The sequence below is a fragment of the Danio rerio genome, chromosome 1, assembly GCF_052040795.2.
Source record: "Danio rerio strain M-AB ecotype USA chromosome 1, GRCz13ab, whole genome shotgun sequence".
In the NCBI taxonomy this organism is placed as follows: domain Eukaryota; kingdom Metazoa; phylum Chordata; class Actinopteri; order Cypriniformes; family Danionidae; genus Danio; species Danio rerio.
Window position 1 is genome coordinate 47,940,134 of NC_141021.1, and position 17,581 is coordinate 47,957,714.

A 17,581-nucleotide genomic window follows, 5' to 3' on the forward strand; every position below is an offset into this window, starting at 1 on the left:
GAGTGATAACTGGGATATATTTTTTTTTATTAATATACTGTGATTTATTTAACAATCCCTATTGTTTGATTACTTTAGAAACACACATAGTTATGAATCAGATTAATGAATTGACATTTGAAATAATGAACAAAACACTACAAATTATCAAAAGATTGATATTAAAATGCATTACTGTAGCTCAGTGTATTTCAGTGTATTTCAGTCCAAGTTGTACCAGATTTAATTGCACTGACTTTTTTACAATACAGACACAAACAGTTCACCTGTAGATATTTTTCTCATTAAGGACCTATCCACTCACTCAAATTACTCAAATTAGCGACAAGCAGGATGAAGATATCATATAAAACATTGGATGAAACAAATTTAAACATTTGAGCTGTCAAACAATTGCATATAGGACTAACTTTTTAAATCAGAATAATATCAACCCAGGCTCATTATGGATGCATACCCCTGTATACATTTCTGGAGAGTGCGAAATACATCCCAGGAGGTATGTTTTTTTTTGGAGATACTGTTTTTGCGAATCCACCACTGTGAGGCCGTTTTGTACGCTTTTTTTCAAATTTATCTCGCGAGTGCCATTAGCTCCTTCTCTTCTCGTGTAAATCAACCAGAGGCCACTGTCGACTGACTGGCCAACTGACCGATAACCCCCCACCCTTTTCCCTAAACCCAACCAATAGTGCACTGTTAGACATTTCTGTAAATTACACAGTTATTTACTGTATTTCACCCAGTGTAATACTGCAAATTCCTTTTACGGTAAATAACTGTATTTACCGTTGCATTATGGGAATTTAGTGTGACGTCGAACAACATATACAGCGATGTACTGTATTTGTAAAAATTCGTGTGTTATACTGTATTTTCCACAACTGCTTCAACGCCACCTTGCGGCGATTCGACTACTCTGCACCACATTTTGCCTGAGGACCCTTGAGGACAATTTATTAGTGTGCCTGAAGAACATACTGGATTTAACAAACTTTACTCTGGTAAGCTGAGGCAGTGTTTCATTTTACAGAATGTTTTGTGGACGAGAATAGAACAAAGTAAAGTATAAAGTTGGCTATTATTATTTTCTCTGGCTTGCCGTTATTTCGCCCATTTGAGAAATATATCATCTATTAAGATGTTACCTTTATTTAATTTATTACATTAACACTACTATTACTTTAAATAAGACTGTTTATGACTATTAGCCATTGTTCTCGTCATATCTTTTTATTTATTTACATAGGAACCGGTGTTGCAGCGGGTTTTGGTTTAGGAGGGAACCAGAGGTATGCAGACAGTTTTGGAGGACACTTAGCACGAGACAACGGTCCGGCAGAGAGTGTTTTCCCCCAAAAGAATATGAATGAAAGACCATCAAATAATCCAGGTAAAAGCGCGTCTGTCTGTGCTGACAACACTCGACATTGATTTGAGCACCTCTATTAGCATTTGTTTGCTCGGCAACATTAGCTGAAGCGATCTTAAAATGGTAATGTTAACTGTTAGCTAAACTGAGCTAAGTTTATACTGAATTGGACTCAAACTCATTTAACGTGCAACGTTTAACTTATATTGATTTATACTATATATATTAGATGTTGTGAACTTATTTTTCTCTGGTTTAGAGTAACTTATAACGTTAGCTTGAGAAAATAACATCGCGACGTAACCTATAAGAACGTTAACGTAAATCTACAATATGCATAGAGGTAAAGTTGGTTTTATATTCGCACATTCGTTCATTTAGAAGACTCTAACGTTATACTGTTTACCATGTTACTTTAAATATTCGATCAGAATTAGCATGCCAGTATGACTTGAAATCAACATTAACACTTTTTATTTGACCATGAGCATGTTGTACTTTGATAGTCATTAGCTGCTAAAATGATTTCGCTATTTAGAGTTTGCAAATAATACTTTTATGAAATTAAATTATTAAGGGGGAAGTCTGAATCTGCTAATATAAAACCAACTTTACCTCTATGCATTATGCTAATAACCACCTTTTTGCTATTTATTGTTTGCTAATTATTTTTTTATCACAACTCTTGACATTTGGTTTAACATAATTGTTACCATTATATTTTTTCCTGTTTAGATATGGCACGAGCACAGCAGCAGGTTTTGTCTGAAGAAACAAACAGCATTTCGGAGGAACATCTTGATCAGCACAGCCTTATGCTTAAAAAATAAGCAAGACCAGTAAGCAACCAAGGTAAACAAATAAAAAAAAAGTTGTGTGGAGGTTGTGGATTGTAACTTAGCATGGTATTCTTATCTGTATTTTTGGCTTTTTTATGGTCTCAATATAGAATACTGGGAGCCTGCCTGTGCAAACTGGACCTCATACAACAGTAAGTACTGTACATCTATTTGTTTCTCAATATAGTAACGTTACTTTTAATACAAAATGTGTCACATGTTTAGTTGCTAGCTTAATAAAAAATCTTTTTCCCTTTTTTATTAAACCTTTTAGTAGGGTTTTTTTCATCTTTGTTTATAATATTTTTGAGCAGATTGAGGTCTGTCATGGGTCAGACATTTCAAAATACAATAATTAGTATTGGGATACATGCATTTGTCTATGTATTAAATGTCTTTTCCCCATTTCATGTTGCCTAAATATTTTGTAATATTAAATAATAAATATTATTATATTAAATAAAATAATAAAAAATTTTGTATAAATAATTCCAGAGGATGAAACAAAATGCACAGCAACAACCAGAGTGAGCCAGAAGAAGGCAGGAGAAGTAGTGAAGAGAATGACAACCATGAACAACAGTGAGTTATCCTTCTTTCAGCAGCTAACTGAGAACTTGGATTAGGTGAGACACTCTCAATAATTGTATCAGTATTCAGTCTGTTTTAGTTTATTAGGAATACATAAAACAAATAGTCTAATCTGTCCTGCTGTGAATCAACCCATCACAAATGCTTCAATGTTTTTGTAAAACCTTTACAGGTTAGGGAAAAAAATAAACAGGACATTCTGGTTAGTTATCTTTTAAACATGGTAGTGAGCAGGTTATGAGCAGGAGCCAGTTGCTCAGTACCAGCTGAAAACTAGCCCAACCTAGCTGCCATGCTTCAAAATAATTAACCAGTATATGATTTTTTTTTTTTAAACAAGCTTCTTCTATGCTTATGTTAGTCTGTTTGTCCTTATCCAGAGTTCTTCATAATCCTGGACTGGGCCAAATCCTGACCAGATGCTGTGGTGGTCATGGAGGAGTGAATCCTAAAAGACACACGTGATCAATGAGTTTCCGCATTGATCCAATGGGCCAGCCTGACCATCCGCTGGTGAACTTTCAAGCCTCCGATGCCTAGACTGCGGCCTTGCACAAGTTTGGCTAGAGGAGAACTGGTCGTGCCCAACTGAGCCTGGTTTCACTCAAGGGCTTTTATTCTACACTTTCGTCAGTTGGTGAAGTTTCTTCCATGCCACTGTCGCCACTGGATCGCTTGGCTACGATTGGTGGATCGGTGGATTTGCTCTTCAGTGTTTGGACTTTCAGCAGTGACATTTACTGCTTCAATTCTGAAAACTGGACTGAAGCAGCTTCAATTTACAAGAACTTCTATGTTAAGCTGCTTTGACATCATTGATCTACATTGTAAAAGTGCAATAGAAATAAAGATGAATTGCATTTGAACATGTGAATTCAGACCTTGTTGAGCATTTGACACCAGAATTAGTAATATTTTAAAGTTGTGTTGTTTCTGAGTCGGCTAATAGTTACAAATATTTATTTTTCCAACAATATGCAATTCAGAAGTTTAAATTTTTATTGTACATGTATGTTCTAGTGCTTTGTGTGATTTATTTATTTTTAATGTGTTGATTTTATTGCTTAATGTAATTTTCACACATTTTCCTTAAATGCTTTAAGCATTATTAATGTTTTAAAGAATGGAATATTTTGTAATTGTGTCTGGTTTAATGTCAGTAGTACTTAGTACAATTGGGTTTTTTTTCTCAACAATATGCAGGTCAGACACTTAAATTAGTTTTGCACATGTATGTTCATGTGCTTTGTCATTTTCAATGTTTTTTTTCTTAAAATAAAATATTTTGAATGATTGAAATGTAATGTTTTTACACATTTTTAAGCTTGTTTTAAGCATCTCCAATGTTTTAAATAAAGAGTGTTTATTTTTTTAATATTTTGTAATTGTGTCTTTTTTAGGTCTATAGTATTAAAATAATATTAATAAAATTATATTATAAAATATTTAGGACAAAATTAAAAGGTTTACAGTAGCTAACTGTTAACTTAGGTTTTTACAGTAGTTAACCATTTTCAGACACTACAGTAACATGCTGTAAACGGATTTACAGTTGTATACTGTAAATCTAAAATACAGTAACTTACTGGCAACAGTGTTGCCAGTAAGTTACTGTAAAAACCCTTTGAAATGTCTAACAGTGTGTTTTCAAAAGCAATTCGGAAAAAAAAACACCAAATTTTAACCATGTTGTCAGATCCTACCACATTCTCACCCTGTTATTTACTTGTTTACTTTTGTTTTTGTTTTACCTGCTTTCTTGAACCGTTCTTCGCCGGACTAGATCCCTGTGGTCGTGATCAACTCTGCGTCTCAAGGTGATGTACGCGGCGAGCCACTGGACAAAAAGCTGTCCACATGGAGGTAAGCGGTCAGCTGGTACCAAGTAAAGGAACAGAAATTGTGGGCGCCGTCATACCGCTTCATAGCATTTGTTTGAAGGATGAAATGCAGCCATATGACCTCTGGTTACATAATTCGTGTATAGTTCGTCTGGTTACATAAAATGTATACGGTGTGCATATCCACAATGAGCCTGTGTTAAATAATATGTACAAAAACAGAACGGTACGTCATATAAATTATTGATCAAAATCTTAACATTTTAAGTTAAAATACTTACAGATTAACTGGCTGACTGGCCATAAACAATTGTACTAATATTGTACTAATAAAAGATGCGCATGAACTACAATGGAAACACTTTAACTGAACAAATTCCAGTATGCGCTCGAAAAGATCATGTGATTTTGTTTTAAGAGATCATGAGATGATGAAAATGTGTGTGAATGGACAAATCAGCAGGCTGAGCACATTGTAAAACATCGGAAATGTTAGTTTGGTCTTTCTAAAACGCCGTAACCATTTCAGTATTAGCGTCATTAAATTATTAATTACCTCCAGAATAGTCAAACGCATCCGTGCTCCGCGTCTCACACCTTCAAACGCAATCACATGTTCATTGTGTGTCAGCATTTGTCTTTTGAGGCTCAAGTAATTTATTAAATGAAGAAAAGATTCATATTCCTGTTTGTAATATTCCTGTTTTGCGCATAAATTTAATTTGTATTTTTGGATAGAAACATAGCTAGTAGCACTTCAAGAGTAAAGGGCTTCAAATGAATAATAGTGGTCATAGGAATTTTCATTACACAACAAAATATATTGTTCACAAAAAAACAACATATTTCTTTGAGTTGGTGATTTTATTTGCTCACATCACCTTAGTTTCTTCTCATGGGAACAGCACAAGTTTCATTGGTAAGCAACAATCATCTGTTTCTCATCACTCCCATCACTCAATGTCAAATAACCCATTTAATTAATGGTCATATCTCTCTCTTCCCCATCTGTTTGGCAACATTGTGATTATATGTGCCAACCTTTGCTATCAACCTCATGCATAATGCAGCGACTGACTTAACTGCGCTTTAAAAAACAAACAAAAACAAATTATCTCTAATCAAAACAGTACACTGTCGGAACAAAAAAAATTTACGACTTTGTTTTAGCTTTGTAGAGCATCCTAAAAGAGTATGGGATATATGCTTTTGTCCTCTGTACTCTCAAGAGAGCAGGAACAATTTTCATATGTGTATCTGCATATTTCCTCTCTTTTGGCTTTTCTGTATAATTGTAATAAAATTTTATGTAGATTTTTTTATATAAAATATATATTTATAAAATAGAATAAATCAAATAAAATAGTTTTAAAAGGTTGGCAGACATTTTTAAGTACTTTAGAGTACTATAAAATAAAAACCTAAAAAAGCGTTTTTCTATAATGGTAAAAACTTTATTTTTTTCATGGCAGGGTTGACATTTGCATGGAATTGCTCATGTTTCAAAACACTGTAAAAATAACCGTTTCCAAATTTACATTAAGGCGACGCAGTAGCGCAGTAGTGCTGTCGCCTCACAGCAAGAAGGTTGAGCCTCGGCTGGGTCAGTTGGCATTTCTGTGTGGAATTTGCATGTTCTCGCTGTGTTCGCGTGGTTTTACCTCTGGGTGCTTCGGTTTCCCCCACAGTCCAAAGACATGTGGAACAGGTGAATTGGGTAAGCTAAATTGTCCATAATGTATGAGTGTGAATGAGTGTGTATGGGTTTCCCCATTGATGGGTTGCGGCTGGAAGTGCATCCGCTGTGTAAAAATGTGCTGGATAAGTTAGCGGTTCATTCCGCTGTTGCGACCCCAGATTAATAAAGGGACTAAGTCGAAAAGAAAATGAATGAATGAATGAAATTTACATTATTAACGATTGTAATTACACATATGTAGTTAATTTTTAGAGAACCTGGTAACTTAAATATATTAACTTAAATAATAAATGAAATAATATAACTTTAAAAAAATAATCATACTAGCTGGGTCTTGAATTATAAACGAACCAGTGATTCCAACCAGCCGCTAAAAGAGATGGTGTCCGTTTAGTGTCCCTTTTTTTTTACCAGAGACTGTATAAATAGGTTTTAACCTGATTAACATCATGTGTGGTTAATTCATTCTGCTGTGGTGACCCCTGATTAATAAAGGGAAAGCCAGAAAAAAATGAATGAATGAATGAATGAATGAATGAATGAATGAACAATATGTTCGTTTTATTTTGTAACAGGCGTTTGTCATGCAAGGAGGACTTGAACTAACGTTGACGTTAAAAGGCCAAGCCCTAAAAATGTATATCACATAGGCTACATGTTATTTAGATTTATTATCATTTATGATGTAATAGTTTATACTTGTCTTAAAATATTCTCATTTGGTTTGTAAAATGTGTTTTTTACTAACAGATTTAACATTTGTGAAATTTTGAGTTTTTCCGTTACAGTTTTGACCAGCAGGCGACCCCACAGAGTAGCACTTTAGGTGCTTCAGATTATTTTTGCCAATTAACTGAACTCAGAGTTTTGAGAAAGCGTTATTTTTCCCATTACTTTCGTACATGACTCAAAAAGTGAGCTTACCGTGGTATTTTGAGGAGAAAAAGATCTCATTTGGATTTTTCCACACATCAAATTTAACTCTTCCTCGTCGTCCAGCAACGTTCGTGGCAGTGACTGGATGAAATCAATCAGAGGGCGTGGCTTCTTATGAAGAACGTGTTTCCCTGACGTCTACTTAGGCTACGGTAGAAATTTCTCACTTTAGTGTTCTTCGCACTAATTAAATTTCACAAATTATTTGATGATGCTTCAACTTCGACCAGATTCTTGACTTTAAAACAATTAAAAAATTACATCTTCACGAGCATAATAATATAATAATAATAATAGTTGTTGTTGTTTCATTAGCCACTTGGTGTGCTTATTACACTGACGGCTGATTTAAGAGGCTTAGTTAAATTGGAATTTCTCTGCGCGATCTCTGTACTGTTTATCTCTTATCAAAGTGTATTAAAAATCAGGATGAATGAATGTGAAGCCAGCACTGCGTTTTGTCCAGGAATTGTCAATCTTTGACTGCCACCTTGTGGTGCAAACACATAGTGGCAACAGCATGTGCAAGATTTAGCAGTGCTGTGCTGTTATTTTCGTTCATTTTAATTCTACTTATATACCACGTTTCTGATTGCATGATGTAAGGAAGACATATTTTCTTTCCACTGGATAGTGTCTTGGATGAGGAAGACCTTTAATGAAGCTTCCTTTACTGATTGGCAAACAAGTAATCTATGAATGTATTATTAATAAAGTGAGTTGCTAAATAATGCACTGATTATAAAAAAGTAATGCGTCCTCATAATTTTTGGCTCTGCTTAAACTGATTCATGTTCATGTCGATGACTGAGACCCCGGCAAATCACAATAAGCAAGTTGTGAAAATATATATAGGCCTAAACTATCATTTATTATTCTGCAGGCTTTGTAATACTTTTAATGTAATTGGATATTATGTAGGTCTCGAACTGGATTCCTGGAGGGCCGCAGCATTGCACAGTTATGCTCCAACCCTAATCAAACACAGCTGTCACTAAGCAAGGTGTTCAAGACTACTATAGACACTATTAAGCGGGTGTGAGTTGGAGGTGGTTGGAGGTAAATTCTGTAACCCTTTGTGAGTTTGACACCATTGCGGTCTAGATTATCAAGACATTTTTTTTCTAGTGGCATCAAGGCTGGTCCTCCCTGAATCACTAAACCACCCAATTTGGCAGGAACCAAACATTAAGGTTAACGTTTAAAAGCTGCAGTACTTTTTCTGAATTCATTGCCAGAACAAATACTTTAAATACTCTTGAACAAATACTTTAAATAATAATGTTATTTTCTGGGTATGCCAAAGTATGCTGACCTTGCAGTCTTCCAGGTCTCAACAATAGCTGAAAATTGTATTTAAAATGCCTCAAATATTCTTTTTCCCTCTCCTTTTGCACTCATTTCCATGCAGCTCTTTCGAAAAGTGCATGTGTCTGCTTTGAACAATATTAATAAGTAATTTCTCCACTAATAGTAATTTAAGCATATTCGGTTAAATTCTATTCTATTATATTCGGTTAAATCACTATTTTCAGGCATGTAAACAAAAACAATGGTTTCAACATATTTCCTGTTTTACATTTTTAATTTTTATAGCTTATAGCTTCCAAAAAGAGTCACATATTAATAAATAATGTTATGATAGCTGTTTTAACATAAGGTTATGATTGAATTGCCCTATTACATTTTTTAAATAGTTTGATTAAAAGCAGGAAATGTTCATAGGCTAATGACATGACCACAATAAAATGGTCTATAACAGGGGTCACCAATCTCGATCCTGGAGGTCCGGTATCCCTGCAGGATTTTAGCTCCAACTTGCCTCAACACACCTGCCTGGGTGTTTCAAGTATACCTAGTAAGACCTTGATTAGCTTGTTTAGGTTGTTCAGATTAGGGTTGGAGCTAAAATCTGCAGGACACCAGCCCTCCAGGAACAAGTTTGGTGACCCCTTGGTCTATAATAACAGTGTTTTATACTTGTCAAGTTTGTTTTACAAACTAGTTTTGAGAGGGTCACGTGCTATGATTTAACACGGCTGGTCTCACAAAGATAAACCAATCAGACAAATTCAAGCCTACATAAATAGGCCATTTTTCTCACCTCATCTTTGTTTTTGAAGAATCTCCCCATCCACCCCTTTTCCTCCTTTACCAGGGGTCACCAAACTTGTTCCTGGAGGGCCGGTGTCCGGCAGATTTTAGCTCCAACCCTAATCAAACACACCTAAACAAGCTAATCAAGGTCTTACTGGGTGTACTTGAAACACCAAGGCAGGTTTGTTGAAGCAAATTGGAGCTAAACCCTGCAGGGACACTGGCCCTCCAGGACCGAGATTGGTGATCCCTGTCCTATACCAAGGATCTTGGGTCCCCTTCTATACTAAATGACCAGGCGAGAGCCCTGGGCTCAAGTACTGCCGACTCAGGGTTCTCTCCTGGGACAGCATGCCAAACCTGCAATCAGTATCAAGCATTAGCTAAGTGTGAACTCCTTAAAGTGCTTTTATGTTTTATGCTGCATGCCTTTTGTATCACCTTGGGACAATTGCGATATCAAATCTTATACTCAAAGATTTATTAGTCATATAGAATTTACCCATATGGCAGAACTCAAATCCAATGATTGACTTGTCATATTTTCAGGGTTCGCAAAATAAGCTATAAACTCAAAAGCCACTTTATTAGGTACAACTAACTGGTGCCGGGTTGGACTCCCTTTTGCCTTTAGAACTGCCTTAATCCTATATTGCATAGATTCAACAAAGTACTGGAAATATTCCACAGAGATTTTGGTCCATAACATGACAGCATCACACAGTGTCTGCAGATTTGTCGGCTCCACATCCAAGATGCGAATCTCCCGTTCCACCACATCCCAAAGGTGCTCTACTGGATTGAGATCTGGTGAATGTGGAGGCCATGTGAGTACAGTGAACTCATTGTCATGTTCAAGAAACCAGTCTGAGATGATTCATGCTTTCTGACATGGCTCGTTATCTTGCTGGAAGTAGCCATCAAAAGATGGGTATACTGTGGTCATATAGGGATGGACATGGTCAGCAACAGTTCTCAATTCACAATTCTGTCATTGACACGACACTCAATTAATACTAATGGGCCAAAGTGTGCCAAGAAAATATTCCCCAAACCATTACACCACCACCAGCAGCCTGAACCATTGATAAAACTCAGGATGGATCCAGGATTTTATGTTGTTGATGCTAAATTCTGACCCGACCATCTGAATGTCACAGCAGAAATTGTGACTCATCAGACCAGGCAACATTTTCTAATCCTCTATTGTCCAATTTTTTGTGAGTTTTTGCAAATTGTAGTCTCAGTTTCCTTTTCTTAGCTGACTGGAGTGGCACCTGATGTGATTTTCTGCTGTAGTCAATCTGCCTCATGGTTTGACATGTTGTGCATTCAGAGATGCTCTTCTGCATACCTTAGTTGTAACGAGTGGTTATTTGAGTTACTGTTGCCTTTCTATCAGCTCAAACCAGTCTGGCCATTCTAAGCCAACATCAACAAGGCATTTGCCCCCACTGAACATTTTTTTCTTTTTCAGATCATTCTCTGTAAAGCCTAGTGATGGTTGTGCATGAAAATCCCAGTAGATCAGGAGTTTCTGAAATACTCAGACCAGCCTGTCTGACACCAAGAACCATGCCGCATTCAAAGTCGCTTAAATTTCTTCCCCATTCTGATGCTTGGTTAGAACTGCGACGATCATCTTGACCATGTCTACATGTCTTAATGCATTAAATTGCTGCCATGTGATTGGCTGATTACAAATGTGCAATAACAGGCAGTTGGACCTAATAAAGTGGCCCAAACACACAATTTACTTTGTTTCCTGCATTCCCAATTACACAAGAAAAATACATGCACTTTAACCTTAACAACAATAAAACAGGTGGATAAACAAAATCACATTTTAGTCCAAAAAAAAAAGACAGCTTCTTAAATATATCAATACTTTTATTGAGTGTCATTTTGGAGTGTCTGGGTACCAGACAAAAAACATTACAAAAACCTTTAACACGTCTCCTCTCTCCTTTCCTGTAGCTAATGACCGGGACCTAGACTGGAATATCTGTGCAATGTATTGAATATTGTTTTATTAAAAAAAAAAATTGTCCACGTAAAAAAAAAAAATGATAGAGAAAGAAATTTGAAAACAATACTTAACTGAACATTCTGCACAAGGAAAATACAATTTCAAGCACAATGCAAGTTTGATAGTTCCCTCCTCATTGTAAAACAAAGTTGAAACAAAGTGTACGTGTCTGTATGCAGTGACGAGTCATTTTATGTCCATTTGCATTAGACAAACCTATTAGAATTCCCTACTATTCCTAACACGAAGGGCAAGACTAACCCAGTGGTCTGCGCATAGTTAACAATTCTGTAACAATTACAAATCTCCCGTTGGCCCAGGCCACCTCCCGCCATCGCTTGGAATCATTTTAGGTGGATGCCGAAGATGCTGGAGTAATGACATCAGTGCACTGCGGTTCACAGAACGGACCGAATCGTCCATACACATCTTTCGCCCTCACTGCAAAGTAATATGTGGAACCTGACACGAACTGGGTCAAGGTGCAGGCCATTGGAAGCGGCAGCGCCTTCACCTCCCCGATCTTCTTCCACAGCATCTGAGCTGAAGCACCTGAAACTGAGCTCTGGTGGTCCTGGTGATAGGCGTACAGGTGGTAGGTATCCACAGCGGCGCAGTTGCGGTCTGTTTCAGCAACACACCAGGAGAGGACGATGCCATTTTGGCTCTGGACGCGTGCGAGTTTGAGCTGCGGCTGCTGTGGAGGGGATGTGTGGTTGGCTTCGGGTGGGAGGCGCGCCGGTGGTGATGGTGCCAGTGGTAGCGGAGGAAGAGAGGTGGAGGAAGAAGAGCTTGGACGGGATTGAGATGGAGAATCCTGAGAGACAAAAAAAGAAAAAAAAGATCACTATTAGAAGAGCACAGGAGCATTACTTCATTTCTTATTAGAAATAATAATACAGTAAAATAATGGACTCCTCTTAGAATATTTATATGGAAACACTTACCACAGTGGAACGTTGTGCCGATCGAACTCCTGTACCTGGGAAAAAGAGAAGCAAACACAAGTCAGCAATACATCTATGAAATAATATAGAGAATTACAGTCATTTTCAATGTTGAGCTTATTCTTCATGTACGAGCGGACACAACCATTGAAATCTATTTGGCTCAAGACTTCCGGTCTTAACTACCTGCATTAAATTTTAGACATTAAAGGTTCAAGACACCCTGGAGTGCTTCTTTTGAAATTTGAACAGATTTGTGTTTTATGGATCAGTTAAGACAAATGTTAGCATTTGGCAGCTTTAATTGTGGGGAAAGTCAATAATTTCAACTTTTTGTCAGCTAATTTAATCTTTCGGGTGTAAATTAATTTAGGGACGGCTTCAAAATCAGTGACGTATCAAACAAAATCAACCTGCTAGTGACATGATGACGTGTCAGTTCCTCATTATTACTCAAAGCAGAGTTTTCTTATCCTATCCCTGCTTCGTAATTATTCATGACAGCATGTGCTTTCCAATGGCAAGGCAGACCTTTCAAGCTGTAAGACCCAATGACGGGGTGAGATCATGTCTGCTCACGGCATGGGTTATATGCGTTTGTTTCCAGGAGGCTAGTTGCATGCATTTCCCCTGGATTCTGTCAGGTTTGCAGCATGCATTTTTGTCAGGAGAGCTGGAGAATGGCAGACTTTGTCTTTTATAAGTTGAGTTTATTACAATTCAGACGCAGCCTATATTACTGCTGCCATGTTTCCATGTTTAAAATCGGCAGGGTTAATGGTCGGAGTAGACAGGGCAAGAGACCTGCTGCAATGCCATCCACTGTGTCTGTATTCAGACCTGTGGATTGAGGACAGAAGTCCCCCCCCCCCCCCCTCATTTTATAGTGTTTACATAAATACGATTACCTTTACGATGAAATAACGAAATGTGGTTACGTGCATGTTAAATTACGTATAACAAATGTAGCAGGGCAATTAATTACTTACTTGGAGCTCCACGCCCATCTCTGAGCATTTTTTTTAAATTCTGAGGTAGACTTGAACTGAAAAAGGGGGTTTCATAACCCTTTAAAAACAGCTCATTCTACTGTTTGATGTTGCAAACTGATTTTTTCTTATATTACTATACAGGGTGGGCCATTTATATGGATACACCTTAATAAAATGGGAATGGTTGGTGATATTGATGACCTGTTTGTGGCACATTAGTATATGTGAGGGGGCTCATGAAAGAATAAAAGTATGTTAAAACCAAGCACACCATTGTTTTTATTGTAAAATTCCCAATAAGTTTATTAAGGTGTATCCATATAAATGGCCCACCCTGTACTCTTGTACAGTCATCACTTGTTTTATAGAGTTTGACTGTTGTCTGTCATTTATTATTCATAGTCATTTTGCCCATAGTTCTAAAACAAAAATTGCACTTCCGCATTGTAGGATAAGGTCAATAAAAGGCCATTGTTTCCATTTAAAACATGCTGCAAACATACATAATGCAAATAATGCCTCGAAAGCAAAACATGCACATATTTGTATTGTATTGGTGTCAAATGTGCGGATGTCTGTACAGTGCATACTTAATTCCAATGCACCGATAGTTTCACTTTCGCTTTAAATAAGCCAAGGCTTTATTTTAAATGTTAGGCCTAACTGGAAGTCAATTCTAAATTATTCTGAATATATTTAGCTATTTATGCACCAAATCAGCACTAATGGCAGGCAAAAAGAAAGCAATCAAAACATGTGACAACAAATTAAAAAGTAAAAGGGGTAAAGCAAAAGAAAATGAAAAGGTCTACTTGAGCGAGACACTCACCGGTATTAGGAGTAGAGCTGACTAATGGAGGTGGCCCAGATGAACGCTGGGTAGTGACAGGGGAAACAGTAGCCTTTTGGACTCCTGTCACTGCAAAGCACCAACAAAAGGAGAAAAAGAGTTATGAAACATCTAAAAATACCAAGAGATTAAAAAAACCTGTATAATTATGAGTAAATCAAAACAATACAACTATTAGTTCATTTAAATATTAAAATCATTTACTCAATGCACTGTTCAGCATCACTAGAAAAAAATCCTGTCATTTCAAAGCTGCTTAGTTTCTCAGTTGAGTGCAAATTATGGTTCTTCATATAATGCTAGCTAATTGACATTAAATTTCAGCAAATGTGAGAACACCTACATTTTGAGAAATCAACAACAGTGGTTTTACCTTGAACATCATCATCATCTTCGGTCAGATCAATCACAGAACCTTTAGGGCGCCCAGGCTGTAGAGAGAAGAAGAAGAATTTAGTCATTACAATAGAGCAACCTGCAATTATATAGTTTAAATCACCACACACAGTGGTGTGAAAGTGTTTGCCTCCTTACTGATTTCTTATTTTTTGCAGGTTTGTCAGACTTTTAGGTTTTAGATAATCAAACAAAATGTAAATATTAGTCAAAGATAACAAGTAATCCATTCAGTTTTGAAATTAGGATAATTAATATTCAGGAAAAACTAAATAAAAATCAGTGAGGAGGCAAATACTTTTTCCACACCAGCGTGGTTTAAAATGAGACTTACCTGAGAGGGTGTTTTTGGTGTCGAGGCCTGATTATCTGCAACAGAAAAAATAAAACAAGGATTACATTATGGAATAAAATACTGAAGAATAAATAAAACTATACCTTACTTTATAATAAAAGTAGTCAAACATGCTGGAAAATGTATACTAGTAAACAAGTCAAATAAGCTTACAAAGCACTTAAATAAATAAAATGGGGCAATGTATCCAAATGTGTTCGGATTATGCAACAAAACAGTGATTTACAAGAAGAACAACTGAACGAGGCAGCAGCAATAATTGTAATAATTGCAATAATAATTAATGAAAACCTAAACGTTTTTTTTAAATATTTAATTAATTCCATGATTTAAATTTTATCTTTGAAATCTGTAATCCTCCCTAGGCCAAAAACCCCCCCAGCAAAATAACACACACACACACACTTTACACAAGACAATTTCTCATACCGGTCTTAGAAGCCAATGCCGAAGCCGATGGTGAACCAGCCGCAGCTGCTGCTGATCCTGTTGCTGCAGGTCCTGTGGTTCCAGGAGAAGCGGCTGCTGTCGAGACTCCCACAACAGCGGCACACTGTGTAGGCGTTCGGGCAGTTGTCACAGATATCCCTGTGTTGGGTGAACTAACAGTCCCTGTGCCACCCGGATACACAGCCCTTGCTAATGACACTGCCGGAGCTGAAGAAGTGGCGGATGAAACATTGCCTGCTGTCTTCTGAAGCATGAAGGTGGTAGCAGGTGAAGTCGTCTTTGCTTTATTAATGTTACTAACCGTTGATAATGACGACACCGGTATCAAACCAACTCCACCGGCAGCATTAACCAGCGCCCCGCTTTGCCCATTGGCCATGGCTAAAGGCAGCTGAATTAAAAGTTGCTGCATGGCCACCGGTTGACCCCCTGATGTTGCTGGAGCGTTGGTCATAACTGTTGGATTTGGACCAGTCTTTAGTAGTAGGGTGCCAGTCTGGGACTGACCAGGCAAAGAGGTGGATGAAGGAGTGGAGCTTGTGGTTGTGGAGATGATCTGAAGAATTGGCGCAGTGGTAGCCAGAGCAGAGGAAGTTGGCGTAGCCGGCGTGGACAGAGGTTTGGGCTGGGCTGGGACCGCTAAGGGGGAGAAAAAAAAGTTTTAGATTTTTGAAATCAAAGATAGATTTATTAAAGTCAGTCAAAGCTTTTCAGAAAGCTCACCAGTTGAGTTAGAGACAGTAGGTGAACTGGACAATTTGGAATCCACTGTGGTTTTAACAGTACTGTAAAAGAATAGAAATATGATTACTGAAACTTTTACTTCATTTGGGTAAAACAAAATGCACATTTAAGGCCACGTCCACACCTATATGATATTTTTATAAATAAAGTTATCCCACTTTTCTTTTTAATCACCACCTGTTGGTATTGTATGCCCTTAACAGTGCATCACAGTGCGTTTTTGCATTTTCCCGTAAACGTTTGCTTAAGCCTTTTGTGCCGAGTTCACACCAAATGCAAGTAAATTACATACAATGTTTCCATCTGAAATAATCGTTGCATTGGCACGAACGATCTAAGATATACAGCACTTTAATAAAACAGTGTTGGTTAATCAAAAAGAATGAAACAGCAAACACGCTGATGTAATAAGAAAAGAAAAACTTCTAGACGACCACACAGTAACTAACCAGTTTCTAAAAATCTCCACCCTGGATTTTTTTTTCGAAATTTTCTCTTTCAGTCATGTTTTCGTGTAGACAAAAGGGGAAAAACAAAACTAAGGTTTTAAAAAAACAGGGTTTACCGTGTTAATGTGGACAGAGCCTTAGATTAATCATAACAACCAAGAGTAGAGTTTGACATTGTCAGTTTTGTTTACCGTTGTGGTGTAGTCGCGTTGGTTGCATTGTTGGCTTGAGCAGCAGCAGCGGCAGCTTGAGCCTGAATAATGAGAAGCAAAATGAATTAATCTTGGAAGTGAACTAAACTTTACTTTCAAAAGCTCATTTTGTCTGCAACTAATATCTAAAAAATACAAATTATATATAGAAATAACTAGAAGTTCTGTACCATTTAACAACCAAACACAAAAGAACTAGAACGAAATAAAAATAGCTTACGCAGTGATTCACACACACTTACATCTTGAGTTCTCTTCGCATTCTCCGAAGCCTGATTAGCAGCACCAAACTTTTTGGCTAGCCGGGAAATCTTAGCCTAAAATCAATTCAGAGTTTCATTAATGTATGATAAAACTGTTAAAAGATGCATATGTATACTGCACTGTCATTAAAAGAATCCAAAGAGAGACCCAGTTTTTATTGAATGTTCAATGGCAATACATCAGCATACAATGACACTTCTCTTAATGGTGAAAACTTCCAAACTCACCTGTAGTGTATTAATATGCTGAAGAGCATTCTGTTGTTTGGTTACATTGTCGATCTTCTCCACCCTGTCTTTCAGCTCTTTTAAGCTTCTGTCAAATACAGTCAACTGCAGGACCCGTAACCGTTCCTCGACTAACTGCTGCACCATCTAATGGGTAAGGAGACAGAAAATGAATACGCATGTTATTTCTGACAGTCTATAATTTAATTCCATATCAATTTCTTTCAGCACTCTTTTCTCAAAACAATTTCCAAAATTCTACCTAACATCCGTAATTAATAGGTTAGCCGA

The 17,581-nt window shown here is 37.1% G+C and overlaps 2 protein-coding genes and 1 long non-coding RNA gene across 30 annotated transcripts in view; 1 reads left to right on the top strand and 2 right to left on the bottom strand.

Annotated features, from left to right (window-relative positions):
• grin2bb (glutamate receptor, ionotropic, N-methyl D-aspartate 2B, genome duplicate b) overlaps window positions 1–7,365 on the bottom strand; it is a 199,278-nt gene extending 191,913 nt beyond the window's left edge. For 4 of the 5 annotated variants that reach the window (XM_087235944.1, XM_087235938.1, XM_087235945.1 and 1 more), the window contains exon 1: window positions 7,267–7,365. The gene's annotated coding sequence lies outside the window, so the exon portion shown is untranslated. Of the gene's footprint in view, window positions 1–4,553; window positions 4,838–7,266 lie in introns of those variants that run through there. The other variant, XM_087235941.1, reaches the window with a different exon arrangement.
• On the top strand, window positions 1,341–4,101 carry LOC147846996 (uncharacterized). Of its 2 annotated transcripts, none has more exons than XR_015476897.2 (5): window positions 1,341–1,393; window positions 2,108–2,224; window positions 2,322–2,363; window positions 2,707–2,793; window positions 3,183–4,101. It is a non-coding gene; the product is annotated as an uncharacterized LOC147846996 (long non-coding RNA). The 2 variants fall into 2 exon arrangements; XR_015476898.2 differs by having other exon boundaries at window positions 2,108–2,211; window positions 3,183–3,308.
• Window positions 7,366–11,247: 3,882 nt separating the features above from the next.
• Window positions 11,248–17,581, bottom strand: part of atf7ip (activating transcription factor 7 interacting protein) — a 46,570-nt gene continuing 40,236 nt past the window's right edge. For all 23 annotated transcript variants that reach the window (XM_087235867.1, XM_087235861.1, XM_087235864.1 and 20 more), the window contains 10 exon segments: window positions 17,291–17,437; window positions 17,042–17,116; window positions 16,779–16,840; window positions 16,118–16,179; window positions 15,374–16,033; window positions 14,924–14,958; window positions 14,567–14,624; window positions 14,173–14,262; window positions 12,352–12,386; window positions 11,248–12,221 (listed from right to left, as the gene is read on the bottom strand). In XM_087235867.1, the coding sequence (XP_087091993.1) occupies window positions 11,754–12,221; window positions 12,352–12,386; window positions 14,173–14,262; window positions 14,567–14,624; window positions 14,924–14,958; window positions 15,374–16,033; window positions 16,118–16,179; window positions 16,779–16,840; window positions 17,042–17,116; window positions 17,291–17,437 (1,692 nt within the window). In that variant the 3' untranslated portion in view covers window positions 11,248–11,753.